General features: G+C 38.0%; 1 protein-coding gene across 2 annotated transcripts in view; it reads left to right on the top strand.

Annotated features, from left to right (window-relative positions):
• Positions 1-812: 812 nt before the first annotated feature.
• LUZP2 (leucine zipper protein 2) overlaps positions 813-18,394 on the top strand; it is a 190,336-nt gene continuing 172,754 nt past the window's right edge. The window contains exon 1 of one of the 2 annotated variants that reach the window (XM_054068772.1): positions 813-1,113. In XM_054068772.1, the coding sequence (XP_053924747.1) occupies positions 1,052-1,113 (62 nt within the window). In that variant the 5' untranslated portion in view covers positions 813-1,051. The remainder of the gene's footprint in view (positions 1,114-18,394) is intronic. The other variant, XM_054068774.1, reaches the window with a different exon arrangement.

Here is an 18,394-nt window from a genome sequence, read left to right as displayed (position 1 = left end):
CCTCTGATCATCTTTGTAACCCTCCTCTGAACCTGTTTCAACAGCTCCATATCCTTCTTATGTTGAGGATTCCAGAACCAGCGAGGAATACAGGGGCAGGATAACACCCCTCACCCTGCTGGCCACGCTGTTTTTGTGCAGCCCAGGACACGGTTGATCTTCTGGACTGCCACACACGTTGCCGGCTCATGTTGAGCTTCTCATTGATCAACACCCTAAGACCTCCTCTGTAGGGCAGCTCTCAATCGCATCATCCCCCATCCTGAATTGAAACCTCAGACTACCCCAACCCAGGTGTAAGACCTTGCACTTAGAATCATACAATTATAGAATAGTTTGGGTTGGAAGGGACCTTAGAGCCCATACAGTTCCAACCCCCCTGCCATGGGCAGGGACACCTCCCACTGGCTCAGGCTGCCCAAGGCCCCATCCAACCTGGCCTTGAACACCTCCAGGGATGGGGCAGACACAGCTTTCCTGGGCACTGTGCCAGTGTCCTCACCACTCTCAATAGTGAAGAAATTCCTCATGTCTCGTCTCAATCAGCCCCTCTCCAGTTTGCAGCCACTGCCCCTCGTCCTACCACTACAAGCTTTTGTAAACACCTGTTGAACCTCATGATGCCCACACAGCCCCACTCCTCCAGCCTGTCCAGGTCCCTCTGGCGTGACAGCCCGTCTGCCGTTGACAACCTCGGCAGGATCCCCCCCGAATCCTCTCTAACCGCAGACGGCCGGGGGTGTTCCCATCGCAGCTCGCTCTCCCTCCCCCAGCAGGAGTTTCGGTGCTCCCCCCCCGCGCTCCGCGGCACAGCGAGCACCAGCGCTGCCTTCAGGAGGCGGCGGGGCTGTGTGGGCTTGGCAGCTCGCTCAGCCTCGTGACATCACTCCCGGAGCTTAAATCCCGGTCGGAGCTTCCCTTCTTTATTCGGCTGTTGGGGTTGGCCTTGCTCCCGAGGAGCTCGGACCCTCCTGCAGCGCGGCGAGCATCTTCCCCGGCCAAGGGGAGAGAGGCGGTGCGAGGAGCAGAGCAGAAACGGGGGAGCTCCAGGATGAAATTCCTCTCGGCTTATTACTTGCTGCCTCTCTTTCCTGCACTGGTCTTCAGCGCTAGGTGAGTACCGAGAGCTATTTTGCTTAGAGTTCTCCGGTTTGGTTTGCTTTATTGGATTCGAGAGATAGAGATTCCAGCTTTTACTGGGGTACTAGTTTAGAGCAGGTTTATCTTCAGTTAATTCTTCACTCTCCCCCCTTGGGACCCTCTGAAAGATACCGAGGTTTCTTTTGGGGTTTCCAGGCTTTTTTTTTGTAATGATGTAAAAGAGCTACTCCTGTAGAAGTTGACTCACAGCTTGTGTGATGTAACAAGACATTAATAAATATAAGCTTTATATGTACAGCAGTAAAACCAGGTAGGCTGTTCCATTGGAAGTAAAGAAGCCAAACAGCTGAAATTGAGACTACGCTAATGTTTTCCCTTATAGACTGCAAAACTCAGCCCGGTTTAGATTTCTGTTTTTTCTTTTTTATTTTTTTTTTTTTTTTACTATGAAATGCAGGTGAGATGTTGCAGTGTTATCTCAATGCCAGAAAACATGTTAAAAAGTTGCTGCAATTCAGAAGCATTCCTTTCTGTGCAGGTATAATAAATCACTGAGAAAATATGAACTAAACTGACTGCAGCTTAAGAATAAAACCTGTTCTGACCAGGTAGTGTTCTGATAAGATAATGTGTATTGCTCAGTTGCTCAGAGATAGTATATTCTCTGTGCTGTAGACATAACGTGTTCAGCAAAGAAAAGATAAAGCTGAGACACTCTATCCCGTTGTCTTGATGTACACAGATGGAAAGTTAATGCTGGGTGCAGAGCAGACGTGTTACAATGACACTGCTCTCAGTTAGGCTTCTTAACTTTCAGTTCCTTATCAGAAAATCAAGCTCAAATGTGACTGTATTATTTCTCTGCGATGTTAGTAATAAAAACCCTGTAGACTTCTAACTCCATAAACTGTATTAGCAGAGGATATATGCATGCACATTTATAAGGGAAATGTTTCTTTTCCCTTATTCTTGGTTTCTTCCTGTAAAATCAGCATCAAAGCAGCTTTTTTTTGCAGAAGCACACTGCATGTTTTAAGCCTTAACTGTGCACTGAGACTTGGAAAAGACATGGGTGTCTGCTAAGTCCTCAAAGTCAGGTGCAGTAGGGGAATATCTCTGTACATACTTGAACATGGGAAAGAATGAATGTGAAAATCTCTGAGCAGAAAAGGTCTGAGTGCAAGAAGAAATCGGGAACAGTAAAATGCTTCCATTACTCAACTACTTCACCCCTTTGGAGACGGTTGCTATTGGCAAGGGAGGGATACTTTGGTAACACTTTTGATTTAGAGATTCTACAGTGCCAGTCCCTGCGAACCCACTCTGATGCTCTTGAAATATAACACTTGTAGGAAAAATGTAATATATTGTGGTTCAGTAATTATCCCTTTTGATTTAATAAGTGGTCTAAGAAAACATCACTAGAAGTCAAGTGTGAAACATCCAGTCATTTGGATTAATAATTTTACACACATTTAAAGCGATAAATTCTTCACTGAATTGCATCAGCTTCTTCTCAAAGGAAAGAAGCACCAAGTCAGCTTTTGCAGATGCAGATTTGTATTTTGCATGCACTTGTGCAGCTTAAATTATGGTGGAAAGAGATGTGGAAAGCTATTCTAATTTTTCATATTTTATTGTTTTTGTGAAGTGTCTTCCAAACTACTTAAACATTTAGGGGACTAAACTGGAACAAGGTGTCGAGTATAAAGCCCTAAAAGTAAATGTCTTATCTTCTTGAGAAACTACTACCTGTGTGAAAAATGAACTGTAGCTCATCCTTCATAGTCGTAAAAAAAATTCAAGCCTCTCCCTGCCTTTCAAAAAATAGTTGACAAGAATATCAAGAAGTTGAAATTGGCAGGTGAATACTAACAAACACTATGATTCTGAAGGTATGCTTTGATAGTGACATATTGAGTTATGTTCCCATGTCATTAAGTGATGAAAATGATCCATGCGAGAGAAATTCCAGTTAAAATTCTATCCAAGCACAATATATGTTGCAAAGTGAAGTTTTGCTTTTGATACCAAATTGGTCATCCTGTTAGAAAGGAGACAAACTACTAGAGTTGGAGATTTTTGAAAAGTCCTGGACTACTCTGTTCAGCAGTTGCTTTCAGTCACTTGATTTTTAACTGGCTGTGTAGGACACAGAGTAATTTTTCAACAGCACATGATGGAAGCTTAAAGAATTATACAGTGCTATCAATATGCCCATCTACTGGAAAGAGACTGTGCTTTAATCTTCTTCAGCAGAAGGGAGTTCTTTCTGTGGCAGTTAGTATTTCTTGTAAACATATGGTTAATGCATTGGTTGTACACAAACAGTAGGTTTGCAGGACTGGTTGTATTTGCAAAAAGCAAGGTGTAACATCCTGCTGTGTGAAATTGTTTAGCTAAGGCAAAGCACCAGCCTTGCAGGACAAAGTTTTCCATCATGAGGATTTTATGGTTTTTTTCTAAAGTTTGTGCAGAAGTGTAGTATCTCCATGTCCTACATTGGTGCTGTGATCTGTGAGCGCAGTACTTACTGCAGAGGTGGACAGCTGCTGCTTTTTGTTCCTTCTCCTGTGGTGATGCCATCTTCTTTGCATCATGTCATGGGGATAGTTTTGGAACACCTCAGCATGTCTCCGGGCCTAATCAGAAACAAATACAAATTGATGAGTTCAACAACACAGCGTGTTGTCTTTTCTTATTTTATAATATTGTTAAAAAGAGGAAAACAAACAGCTATGACTTTTAAGACTGCATTCATTATTAGCTTTTAATTTTCAGAACTGTATGCAGCTAACTTCTCAGCATGGTCTAAAATTATATGCATGAACCAACTGCCTATCAAATTACATAAAGTTTGTGTGTTTGAAATGAACAGTCTGTTCTGCATTACTTGCGCTTTGTTTTGGGGTGACTTTGAGACACAGTGATGACTCTTAATCAAATTTCCACTTGGCTGTAGTGCCAAAAAAGGTAACGAGATTGAGGTGTATTTGCCTGTCCAGTTAATTGTGTGTTTTAATGGAATACGTAAAAACTGCTGCTCGAAAATATGACTTATTAAAAAGTTGTGGGGAACAAATTTTTGAAGGTGAAATTAACTTGGTAAAACTATTCTGAACTTGGTGTTTTCCTGTCTACCTTTAAATTTTCTTGGACAACTGGGTTTTAGCAGATCTAATGAGGTGGTTGTGTACATGTTACTTTTTTCTTCCTATACTGAAACACCCTCTTCAGAAATGAGTCCCACTGTACTGAGTGCTCAGTGAGTGCATATAGTGTATAATAGGCTCAGGATCTGATTCTGCAGCTGCTCGAGTGCTTTTGTAGCCCCAGACACATAAATATTCTGACTGGAAATTTTCTTGTAGAAGGGAATGCTTGCACGGAGTCAGTCATTGGTGTTAGTAACTAAGATATACATTCCAGGTTACCTTGCTTAGTGACACTTTTTGTTAGCTTTTAGCTAAAAGGAGAGTTTTCTGAATATTACTTCAACATTACTGAACAGCTGGATACTTTAATTTCTGCTCACTGACTGTTTGTTTTGATTTTTTCTGTCCAAACGACAAAAATTTGCCTCCTTAAGAAGAAGCTTGATGTGAAAAAAAGCTTTCCATTTTTTCTATGACAGCTAATTCCTTCCTGTCCACACATAAAATGTGACAGAGATGCAAGACACTGAATAATTTCATTGAAGTAGAATGCTTTATAGCTGAGGAAAGAACTATAAACCCAACAAGATGCGCTTTAATAACAATAAAAATATTACTGCTACAGCAGCTCATTAAATGGATGTACAAACAGGGCTGTAAAAAACCAGAACTTATTTTAATGCCAGAGAAACGGCTGGTGGTTGTTTTTTTTCTCTGCAAGTGCGGGTCTGTGGCAGTCTTGCCACTCTGTTGTTACGAAGGAATCTAACTCATTGGCTTCACAAGATTGCCACCTGTGTTTAATAGCAGGATAAAAGTAGCGTGCTCATTTCTGGTAGCTGCATGTTGCATAATGAAGGTATGGGTTCTCTTGTTGAAACATAGTGAATTCTCTTACCTTATTAAACATGACATCCTGACTTAAATGCTTACTTTTTCCCTGCATGTATTTTTCAAGGTCATAGAATCGCTAGGTTGGAAAAGACCTTTGAGATCATCAAGGCTGACTTTTTCTTTGCCTTTGTTTGTTTTGGTAATTATTTCTTAAGGAATAAGAAAACGCTAACCTTTTTCTGTCCTCTCGGATAAAGACGTGCGAAGGACTTTGAGACTTAAGTAAAAATAAAAGGAACAAGCACTGTTTAGGCTATTATGATGTTGAAAGTAACTTTTTCATGTAGACTGATACGATAGTGGAGAGAACCCTGTTCCTCACTAGCTTTTGAAGTGGAAGAACGAGACTCCCCCCGTGCTAACGCGTGCAGCTGTAGCCCCACCATGGTTACATGCTCCAGCAGGCAGCCAGTGTGATTCAAACTTTTGAGATCTTGGCGTGAGGTCCAGCAGTGTCCTTCCTTTTCCCCATGATTGAAGATGAACTTTGTGGTACAGTAGTAAACTAATTATATAGCAGAAAAAATGATGGATTTTTGTTAAAGGTTCGGCAGACAACAGGCTGTCTTAATATTGTGCTTTCTGAATTCTTCCAGAAATGCAGGGGCATTAATGCTATCATTTATCCCCTGCTTAGAATTCCTTTCACACTTACTTTTTGCTGTCTGAGCTTTCTGGGCCATGAAAGCTTTCTGATTTCTGTCAAAGTGGATGATGATACATGTTTGGTTAATGGCTTGTAAGGACTTAGGTTTGAGGTACAGAAGTGGCATTTAGCATACGGCTTGTGACATTACTATACCTGAAGAAGCATGTGCTTTGTCATGGACTGTGTTTAAAGATGACAGGAGAAATTTTAACAGTGGCACAACTCCATTATTTCAAGGAATATGCTTAGCTTGATGGCTTTGTTTTGATTTATAAGCAAGTGCCCAATACAGCAAGCTAAAAGCTACTTGCTAAAACAAACCCTTTTCCTTCTTTTGGGAGAAACTTTTGAGCTCCAGCTATCTATTGGAAAATAAACCAAACGAAGCAAAACCCAAAAAACCAACAACTCCCATTTGCCCAAACAAAAAAAAAAAAAAGCCGACAAACCAACCAACCAAAATCCAAACCACTAGATGTGTAAGCAGGAGGAGCTATATCTGTTTCTCCTTCTCCCCCTGCACAAAGCCCATAGCCTCCGGGGTGCTGGGCTACAAAACTGGCGAGGGTGAAAGGAGATATTTTTTCCTTGGCACAAGTGGAATTGCCAGCCATATGGCATTAGAGCATGTTATAGTACAGAGCTTTTCAAGGTGGCTCTTAAACAAGATTGGTAGAATACTTCTGTCCTGTGTTAAAAAGTAAACAAGACCTGCTGTAGGTGGGCTCCTTGGCATCAGAATGAGATTGCCTAAAGCTGTTTTGGGAATCCCTGTACTTGAACTGCACTGTATGTGCATCTAAGAATGTTTTTATAACACAGAGATCGTTAATGATGGCCTCATGTAACAGACTTGCTTCTCCACGTTTCCAGCCCTTCTACAGTACGGCAGCCAAACATTTATTCTACCTGTTTGTCTTGCACTTAGTGGGGGGAATTTTTATTTTTGTCAGAAATCTTAAATTTTATGGCATTGGGATTTTCTGCTGTTATGAATGTGGCTAATTTTTTGTTAAAAATGATGCCCTTGGAAGGGGTATGCTTGTGATGTTATTACCTGGGCTAAAACATTTAAAAGTGCTTCATGAATTTAAGCTTGGCAACATAAATTCGCAATCCAGAAATAGTATTTCTCAGTTTGGCTAGATATACCAAAAAAAAAAAAGATTCTTTTATGATGTTTTGTCACTTACGTTTCTGATTTCTTGAATCTGAAAGGAAGAAAAAGAAGGAAAAACAAGGGATGGGGAAAAAAGAATGCTGTAAAAACTTTTGTAACCTTCAAGAAGGACTTATTTTAAATTTCATCTAATCTATAGTTAAAATATTCTTGAAGTTCCCTGTGATTTCAGGTAGATCTTGAGGATCTTTAGAATTCAGTTGTAATATAATAGAACAGTTGGAATTCTGCTTCTTATGCTATGTATAGTGCATTTCTGCCCAGGAGACTTGCATGGACTTTTTTGACATTTAAATGTATTCTTTATGTTTAGAAATTATAATGCTGACATATTCCTGTTTATTTCTCAATTGTTTATATCAAGAATATAAGGATTTCTTAACCTAAACTTATAATCCCGATTTCTGTGAGCCAGCTGTCTTGTAAGGATCAGATCTGTGAGTATTCTCTGTATGCAAGACAAGTAATATGTATGTCAGAAAGAATAAAGGTCTTTCATACTATCCTTCTATCTTAATATTGTGCGAATGTTTAAGATGCGTACTCTTAAATTTGCTTTTTCAAACACATCAGAGTGGCAAGTACCTTTTAGAAATGCTGAAGAATTAATATCATATTGCATTGAATAGCAGTTGTTGTGTGCTACTATAGATTTTCTTTTCTTCCTTTCCTTCATGTCGTATTACTCACTCATCCCTTACTTCAGATCACTCCCGTGTTTATTAATCTTTTACTATGTATTATCTTAGCAATGTCTTTTGTCGTGTTCCCTCTGAAGTCTCTGATGTATTTGTGGAAACAAACAATACTTCAGTGAGTCACAAGAGGAATCTATGTGTATGACTCTTAAAACCTGAAAAAATAGGTGTGGATGACATTTCTCAATATCTTACTTGTTAATATTGATTTATAGATTCTATAGAGAGGAGCAGAGAAGTGTTAAAAAATTCTGGTGCTGCCAGCTATTGCGTTCTACCCTTTTTATTTTCCTTTTATTATTTACATATTTTATTCTTATTATTTACATATTCTTATTGCTTTTATTTATGCATGGTACCATTTGTTCTATGTTGACAATTGTGTGTAGGAGATAGGTAAATTTCTTTTTCATTTGCTGATTATCAAAGTGGAAGCTGCCTGAAAAACAGATTTACCCGCTGTCTGACAAATTGCAGCACTTGGAAAATTGAGCATTTACTTGCCGAATCCTGTCTAATCACAGAACACCTTTCCCTTTTAGTTGGAGATGGAGCTGCAGCAGAACATACTTTTAACTTCTGCATACAAACATTGTTTGGGCCACTACAGTTTCACTCAATGATGTGAGTTCTCATTGGCTTTGTTACTGCTCTTGGTTCGAAAGCATCGAAACACCTCCTATGAAAGGACTGGCAAATGAGGGTTTATGATGGGGTACAGTCTCTGTAATTTCATTGTAGTATAAAGCTTTAGCATATTTTCAGTAGCTGTTATGGGTCTTTATAAAACTTGATTTAGTAGTAGAGAGGAGGGAAGATACCTAGTCCTGTATGTGGTAAATTGTGGTTGTTTTTTAGTACTATGTAGTTGTTGGATTCTTAATAGTTGATACTACTTTTCTGGTGTTTCTGTGATTTTCGTTGATGCAAATGACTGCAGAAATAGGAGCTGTGCCTTTTTGGTTGGAGAACCAGGGACCTGGAGTTACAGTAAACCCAGTAGTACACTGTGTCCACCTTATGGATGCCATCCACATCATGTCTGAATGATTTTGCTGTCACGTGTGTGTTTCAGGTTAGTGTGTGGCAGCAAGCTAGGGGAAAGAGTGAGACTTCTACTGAAATATGGAAGAGAAAATAAAAAAAAAGAAATGTGGAGGAATTGAACTGACAAGGCTGAAAAGCAGCTGTGATCTGGGTGGCATTAGATTGTCTGTTGAGCAAGTTTCTTCCTCCTGATGCAGTGTAATGAAATGTGTGCTCAATGTGCGAAGAGAGAATGCCTCTCTTGAAAATGGAGAAATAAAATCGATTTTACTACTGCTTCGCTTACAGGTTTTTTTGTAAAGAAATATTTTTCAGGATAGGGTGAAGCTCATCCAGGATGCAAATCAAACGACTGTGTTCAGTAAGTTGCTGAATCTTTGAGCTGCTTTCCTGAAACCAATCAGTTGATGATTAATTCTTATTTTCCGTGCCAAAGTATGCAACATAGACGTTGTATTCTTACTACTTATTAGTGACTGGCAGAGTCCATCAGCCCCGCTGCAGTTCTACCTCTCTGTTCTATGTACAGTACAGAAGCTCCTGGCATGTGCTCCTCTGAAAATAGGCACTGTGGCTTTTTTGTTGGTTTTGTTTTGTTTTCTTCTTCCTTCCATGAAGGGAGTCAAGGCTTGCCAAGGGACCAGACGTTTTAGAAAGGCTTAATACCTATAATCTGCAGTGGATTTTCTTTAAGTGAGCTGAACGAGGCTAATCTGATGCCTTTTGAATTTCAAAAGGGGACAGCATGTTGGCTGCACTAACCTTCTGAAAATCTGAATGTAAATGAGAGCTGTATGCTTTGAAAATTAGACTTGTTTAGCTGTTGATGTCTACAGAGGCTATCAAATAGTCATAATTTTTAGCAATCCATCCTGACCTCTTTATGAAGTCTAGCTTTGCAGCTTTCTTTGTTTCACTTTCAGTTGAAGAATAAGGTTATTTAGTTTAATGGAAATGGTACGGCTTGGGAAATGAATCTGTAACCATGGTGCCTTGATGACAATGGGGTGGGGGGGGTCAGAACCTATGGCAGCAATGCTGCTTCCCTTCTGCTTCCTTCATTAAGCACCTCTAACTTTGCAATCAGTGCAGCCTGTGCTATTTAACATGGTGAAAAATAACTCTTAAATACTGCTTTCTGTGAAACCTCTGCGTTTGTACATGAATGATGTATTGAAAAAAATACACTTCTCGAGAGTGTAGATAGTGAATAGAGACTTCTCCGGAGTTGCTTTTTTATTTACTTGTAAAACAACTGTTCTGCTGTTCAGTATACACAGATGTGCTGTCTTTGGCTTACGGAAGCTTATGAAAGCAGACATTTAATTCAATATTTTTGTTTAACTCATACTTCTCTTTTTGTCCCTGTTTCAAATATAGTAGTTCCTTACTCAATTTCTACTCAGCTTGATCTCTTTTGGCTCAAGGGAAGATTGTTATCTGTTCCTGGAAGCAGAAAGAATTAAATTGCTGTAAAAACTGAATAGTAAAATATGTCTTAAAGAAACACTAATCAGTTATTTAAATGGACTCAAAAATTTGCATTTCTGGCTGTTTTAATGTGATGGTATGTAGTATTGCCTGTTTAATATGTACCTACTCTGACAAAATTTAAATAGCTTCTGAAATAGCTAGGAAGAAATACAGGACATGTATACCAGAACCAAGTGTTTAAGGAATATACATTCCCTTTTTCTATGAGATGAAATCCACCTCACTCGCTTATAAAATGTAATCTGACAGGCTTAACTTGTTTCCATCAAATAAGCGATATATAGAAGTTGATGTTACAGTCAGGGTTAAGTATGATAGCATTCACTGTTTTGTTACGTAGGGACGTTATATATTTCTTTGCTGCCTAAGTCTGGTGATTATATCATATTAAAATAGTGCTTTCAAGTGTCATGGAAAACCTTTCCCAATAAAATTTAGTCATTACAGGAACATGAGGTTTTTGTTACACTGGATTAAACCTGCAGAGCGATGTGCTGATGACAAGTTGAGTGTTGCTACCAGGTGAAGGTCAAAAAAACTTTGGAAGAAGCAGTATAGAATAATTTCATCTGCCTTAAATATTTCCATGTTCTAGGGAGTGAAATGACCCTTAAGTTAGCTTGAGCCATTTCCGTAATAGAATATTCAGATATGTAACAGAATCTCTGTTCTTTGGAATATTTGCAAGGACCCATTTAGGGAAATAAGATTATGTGTTTTCAGTGGTTCAGTTGGTGACTGGGCTGGAAAGAGGCATAGATAGTCAAGCAATCCCTGGACAAAGTGATTCACAAGGAAACTGCTGGAAAGTTTCTTTATGCAAAGTCAGAAGTGGGAAGTTGCCGTAACCGTCGACATCCCAGGACCTAATAGGATGAAATACAATATTAAAGGGAGGTGATGGGGAAACGGAATAATTTTGATATGTTAGAAGGAGGTAGACGAAAAGGGGCTTCACATGGTGAATTAATAACTTGGAGTATTGATACTATTATAGAAAATAATACTTGGCTGTGTTAGGTTCACCAGTGAACTTGGTCTTAAAGGTCTCTTCCAACCTAAATGATTCTATGATTCTATTCACCTTCACCAGTAGCTTGCTAGAGGCTGGCTACATCCAGGGGCCACTCTTTCTTACAAAGGTGAAAAATATGGAGGGGAGGAGACTCGTTCTATTCTCCCTGTTACTACTCATGACTTAGAAATTATGGTATTGGTCTAGGTTTAATTCTTTAAAATAAAAGATTAAAACAATATTTAAAAATATGACTTAAAAATCTCCTAGTAAAAAACACTAAGAAGCTAGCAATTCCACCTCAATTCTAGGCCAAAAGAACAGATTCCTCTTGTGCTGCAGATAGCTCTACTTTACATACTTTAAATCTCACAAATTGTGCACGCATGATGCTAACTTAAGAGTAAATATTTCGGTGTTCTACAGATAATACTGTTTTGTAGACTGTGTGTATGAATCTCCTTGGTGCTTATTATATACAACACACTAATGAGAATGGAGAGAATTCTGACCTGTTTCTTGTTAACTTAATATAAAAGAATGGCAGTGGGCAAGTCTTGTAATCTGAAATAGGTGCCAAAACATCGTTGTAGGTGCTGATAAACAGAGCTAAGGACTGCAAAATTGTATCCAATTCCATTTCTGTATTTTTTTGAGTGTAAAAAGATCCCTTTTGCTTAAGGGAAAATATGTAAAGTGTAGTGTATGTGCCTCAGTGTAAATGATTTCTAGTTGTAGACACATAATGAAGTATGAAAAATTGATTTTTTTTAGCTATCTTTTCTCAGTGGATTGAATAGATATGTATAATTCTGCTTGTATAGAGTGAAATGCTTCAAAACAGCTGAATTTTTTTTTTTAACCAGCTAAGGTATCAAGTTTGGATATACCTTTTACAGATAAAAATATCAAATTATTTCTGTACATAAGATGAGGCTTTATTTTTTTTTTATATCCTGCCACTTCCTTTAAATACAAGAAGTTATACTGGCAACAAGCTTTGTTTCTGGCAAACACATAGATCTGGAATTACTCTGCTAACTTCCACTTTTGCAGTCTTTTGGATGGATAGTATTGCACTCTGTGTGAAGATAAAAACTTCCTGTAGATTGCTTATATTGTAACAGGTATTATATTTATGTTGACAACATCCATTAGTTGCTGCCATTATGGCACAGGTGTATCTAATGCTACTGGAAAAGTAACTTGAGAAATTGGTGTTGTGTTAAATGGTTACTCAGCAATCTGGAATCTTGGTGGCTTTTTCCTGGATAGGCTGGGTTATCAGTGCAATCTTGTGTTCCGGGAGCATCTAACAACGGTGAGTGCTTTTGCATACTCTTTTCTTGAATGTCTCTGAAGCTTTTGCAAAGTTTGCATGGCAGGTACCTCTCCAAGTCTACTTTAGAGTAAGATCCTAATCTTTTCAGGCCTCAAATCCTTTTATGAACTGGCAGCATTTCATATAACCTCTAAATCTGTGCTAGAAATCTTAGTTGCGTTTTTGAAAATGACTAAGCTTGTGAAATTGGATTTCAAGCATGATTGGACCAGTAGGTAGGATGAGCAAAATCCTGCTTCTGCTTTGGAGTAGTAATAATAATAAGAAATAAACTGAGGCAAAAGATTAAGAAATACCCTCATGCTTATGCTACTTGAGGTAGCTGGGCTTCAAGGGATCTGTGTATTACCTTTAATGAATGGCATTGTCAGTCTTCATACAGTTTTTACATACAGAAATGACAAAGCATTAAAAAAAGTCATCCGTGATCATAGATGTGGAACTACATAAATGACAAGGCAATGGTATTAGGAGAAAAATTGTTAATAAAATATAAGCAATCTGTTATACTTTGGACCAATTACTAATTGCCATAAGCTGGTAACTCTACATTTAATCAATATGCATTTCAGTAGTTATTTACTTTCTGCAGAGTTGTTACTCTTACCATACTATAATCATACTATAATTACAGAAACAGTAGAAATAGTAACCTTGTATGATTAATGTTTGTATTTATACTGATTTATTAGGTTGGTGCAAAAATTGCCATTTCTAACTGTCAACTTTAAAGTAGTATATCTCAGCTTAGAATAAAGTTCACTAATCAAAATAAGAATCATTAGAATCTACACATTTTGCAAACAAGAAACAAACCTACTTATTCTGGTAACATAGAATCTGGAGTGCTGGAACTGATTAATTCTTCAAAGGTGTTTTGAGCTGCTACTTGGTTGCAGAAGACCTTTTCTTGATGGAAGTTGCTAAGATGCTTTGGATGTGTGGTAATTGGTGGAGAGGTCTGGTGAGAAAGCTGGACGAGGTACAATTTCGTAGCTCATTTCATGCGTCTTCTACAGAGTCATTTGCAAGACATGCATCTGGGTGTTGTCATGGGAAAGAATTGGTCCTTTTCAGGTGATGAATGCTGGAAAAAACATTGCAGTTATTAGTGCATTTTGTCAATTTCCTGGTGATACTTCTCTGCTGTGATGGTTTGGGCAGGATTCAAGAAGTTGTATGGGATAATTTCACTTGCCAACCACCAAACAGTGACCATAACCTTCTTTTGATATAGCTTTGGTTTGGGGAAGTGTTTGGATGCTTCACCTTGGTCCAGCCACTGGCTGTTGTACAGAATTCATTTTTTGTCATTTCACAATGCAACCAAAAAATGAATTGTTTTTGTGGCACAAAAGAAGTGCAGAGTAGATTTTAACAGTGATTTGATTTTTTTTTTTTTAATATTTTCATTCAGTTCATACAGCATCCATTTGTTGAGATTTATTGAATTTCCGGTTTGATGCAAATGTTGAACACTTGTTGAATAGTCAATGCATAGTTCTGCAGCCTCTTGAGTTGTTTTGCATGGATTTCCTTCAATATTAGCACTCAATTGCTTGTTGTCTATCACAGAAGGATGTTTTGTGACCCTCCTCATCTCAAAGGCTCTCATTTTCATTATGAAATTTTTGGAACCAATGATGAACTGTATGTTTATTGACGGTCCTCTGGCCAAATACTTAGTTGATATTGCTAGCAGTTTCCACTGCTTCATATCCCCTTTTGAAGTGATACAACAAAATCACTCAAATTTACTTTTACTTTCATCTTTAGTTTAACAGTATAATATAAAAATAATGAACAGTGAAAACAAAACCATTAGCATTAATAAGTAGAACAAATTTCATGCTTCAGAATAGTAATACTACATGAACGCAGTTACAAGTTTAATGCAAAATAAGCATCATGGTTTACACAGAGAAACAGCAGTCGTTTTTGCACCAGCCTTCAATGGCTGAGGATTCAACAGTGTCTTTGCATGGATGTTCTAACCAGTATTACTTTCATGTTGCAGTGCTTTAACCTTTTGACCCATGTAACAGCACGCTCCTCCTCAAAGGAAGAGTGTGAAGTACTGGTAGCTTTCAGTCAATAATTAGGATGTATATACTTACACAAAGCATTTAATTGTATGAAAAGAAATGAATTGGTGGTTTTGGTGCATTTCTGGCTAAACTACATTGAGAATTTCCCTGGTTAAAACTATATAGTGAGTGTTTGTTGCTACATTCTGGCATTTGTATAAGGAGTAGAGATTGTTTTGGGAGGTTCAGTTGTCTTCCAGATGTTGGAACAGGTATAATAGAAGAAAACAGCTACTTAAATAATGTATGAAAACATCTGTATAAGTATATACTCTAGTGAACACCGAGATGCAGTCTTTTAAAGAGTAAGCTTTAAGAAAACCCCAACAAAACAACAAAAACTCCCTGCAAACAAAACTCCAAAACCCCCAATAACCCACAAACACTTAAATGAATATTGCAGCGCTAAAAATGTGTTCTGCCTTACCCTTAATTTTTGTTTGTTGAACAATTGTTTAGGCATTTTAAAACTTCGAGCCATATTCACGAGACCACTATTTCTTCCCATGTGACCATGGGACACTTCAATGAAATCGATTTTTGGAGTAAATAAACTTTCAGCCTTAAGTGAATTGTTTTATAGCACACCAGTCCTTTTGCCCACTTACAGTCTGAAGTGCTATTTTTGTGATAACAAGTAACGGACTTCTTTTTATAGACAGAAAACATTTTTAGCTGCTCAAGTGCTTGTATTATAGTGTAGGTAAGGCAGAGTTTGATATCTGGTTTCAAAGTGCTAGTGGAACAAATAACATAGAACTTTCTCTGTTTTAAGAAATAGCAACAGAATTGTAAGTGGCTATTGCCAGTGAGGGAGGACCATGGACTGAGATATTTAACTTAAAAAAAAAAAAAAATAATTTAAGAAAGCCTTTATTGTTTTGCGTTCTCTGTGGGTCAAGGTAATAAAAGTTTTCCTTGCTCAGTAGACACACAGCCCTGGGATTATTAGCTAAATTGGCAGGATTCCACTGGCATAAAACTCATAACAGACTGTAGGTTTAAATCGATTATTTGACCCCTTTCAGTAATTACTAACAAGAACACCCACTTGACACCTTTGGGGTCATTGTCCCATCCACTGAGGTCTCTAAATCATCATGGCTCTTAGAATAATATAAAACTCCTGGTGGGATCTCTTGCTAGCATGTATGGAAATAAGAGAATCAGAAAGTGGTACTTGGTTCAGCAAAGACAGAACCTAGACAACACGGCGGGTTTTTGAATGGACATTTCTTATTTATAGACACGATGGTTGCCGATTACTTTTTGATTTGGTCTTTGATATTTAGCTCTAATTTCTCTAAAATGGAGAATCTGACTGGGTTAAAGCTTTTTGTATGAAATATGTGTTCCTTTTCAATTATTGTTGTTTTCACTAATCCTTCACTAGAAGAAAAAATACAAGCTTTTCCTTATATTTGCTTCATGATTTAGGTCCCTGAAATTGTGATGTACTATGAGTCCTAGTTGTGCTTTTCTTCTTGAACATCTTTGTTTGCTAATGCACGTCTGATTTTCTACTAGCTTTAAAGTTTGTGTAACCCCAGTAAAGGTAGAAAACATATTATATGGATGTCTCCTTTTTTTGTTAAAGTTTCTTGTTTTACAACCTGCTAGTGTGTTTATGCTGCCATTCTTGATTCAGGACCTATGAGAAAAGTTAACGCATCTTGTTTACTTGATTCTGGGGCTATGAGGAGAAAATGGATATGCTTGGCATGGATCAGGCACTTTTGTTGTGGGAGAGTAATATTCCAGGCTTTGTCCACTTCTTTTACTTTTGACACATTTAGTATCCTGAAGTATACTGTTCTTCAGCAGTTGTATAAATTCTTAGTTGAATAAAAAGTACAGGAATTAACTGTGTGCTCACTGTCCCAACTTTATGGCATCCTACTGCAAAACGCACAAGGGCGCTAAGGTGTACTAAGCAATCTGAATTTCCTTTGTATCTTCCTGAGAGCCATATAATTCAGTGAAATAAAAGGCATTCTGCTTTCAAGTTTGCAGAGTTTCTTTTTATTTTTTGAATTATATTTATGACTGCCTGAAATATTTGCACTTAATGCGTATTGAATGAGTATTACAGTAGCAGTGAAACACCTATCAAATTTACAGTGTCCCAGATAGATCAACAACTCCAGTTTTGTGTCACTTGACTATTTTAAGTCTTTGATGCTATAAAAGTTACTTTTCTGTTGTTTGTTTTTTTTTAACACTTGCTATTGAGAGTGGTTTGTAGAATATTGTTAGTTTTCTGCATGAACATGAGTAGTGAAAATGCTGATTGAAAGTGTTCCAGCACTCATCAAATTAGTACTTATTAACGGTGTGCCTTCTAATGTGCAAAAGTGAAGAAGACAGACATAGCAAGGCTGTACTTAAATTTATCTTAGAATTCAATAGGCAACTCCTAAAGAAAAAAGTGTGTATCTGTAAGTAATTGGACATCGCACATTAACAGGAAGAGTTGTACATCACAACTGAAGGATGGCTCTGTTGAAAACTGAATCTGGATATTGTCGTGTTTAGATTGTGGCTGGTTCTGTGCCACTGAGAAAAGAAGAGAACAATATTCGGTATTTAAGAACTGCTATCCAGGGTCACTCACCCCACTGCAATGTAAGAATTGTTGTAGTCCCTTCCAATGTATGAGAAAGAAATGCAGTACTGTTTTTAAGAGTGGAACAGGCTCAGACCATCACCTGGCAACCGCAACTTTATTTCAGCTATGGATCTGGCCATTAACCAAATGGAGACATCTTTTAATTGTGAGCATTGTATCTCTGCCAGTTCAATTAGCACTTTCAACATTTTGATCCAAATCAGTATTTAAGACTTAATTCTCGGGCTGAGCTGTATAAGAACAGCCAGTGTTTAACATCAGACATGAAAAATAATAATGTTAGATGACTTCTTGTTTCTGAAACTATAGTAGCCCCTTTGAGATAACCGCAGCATATGAAAAGGAGCTCCCTCCAGATTCCGTGGAGGAGTATGTTCTAGCCTGCATGCAGTTTTCCACCCTTCCAGACTGTACTCACTTTCTGATGTAGGTCAGTCTAGTGCCTACCTGCCTTCTTTCCTACACATCTCCACAGCTTCTTCCAAAGGGTTCCATATATCCTCTGCAGCAAGCAGAATTTGTGGAAATGAAAAAAACAAGTGCCTATGTGGGACAGCTTGATATCGAATAAATCTTCCTGATTGTTCTCTTTCACTAATAGAGAAAATGTGTACTAAGAGTAGGCTATTAGTTTAAGTAAACTGTAAGAGCTGAGTTTCCTTGTGGTTGATGCTTTTTTCCCCTTACCTTCTTAAGTATTTGCAAAATCTGGAAACATGATTAGTATTATTCCTTGGTGCTAAATCAGTGATGAAGATGGTAGAGAACATTAGAAGCGAGTATTTATATTGACAGCTCTAAGGTAATTTGGTTCGAAATCTGTTTCTGTTTATTCCAGCAAATGGTATAAAGACTTTGAAATAAATTTACTTTATAATCTCTTGTTGCTGTTACAGTTTCTAATATATTGAGCACTAAACATAGTCTTTAATGTCTTCTGAACTTTACACGTTGTATGGAATGCTTAATGTTTGCTGCTAATGAAGCACTGACTAAACAACTGCAGGGCTGTAGGGCTCTGTATTGAGCATGGTTTGAAGCTAGAAGCGAGATTCTGTTTTACCACATACTGGTTTACCCCCATGCTCTGGTAGCTAGTAAGA

This window comes from Cuculus canorus, chromosome 5 (assembly GCF_017976375.1).
Source record: "Cuculus canorus isolate bCucCan1 chromosome 5, bCucCan1.pri, whole genome shotgun sequence".
Lineage (NCBI taxonomy): Eukaryota > Metazoa > Chordata > Aves > Cuculiformes > Cuculidae > Cuculus > Cuculus canorus.
The sequence above is the reverse complement of the archived record's forward strand: the minus strand, read 5'-3'. Positions and strand labels throughout refer to the sequence as shown.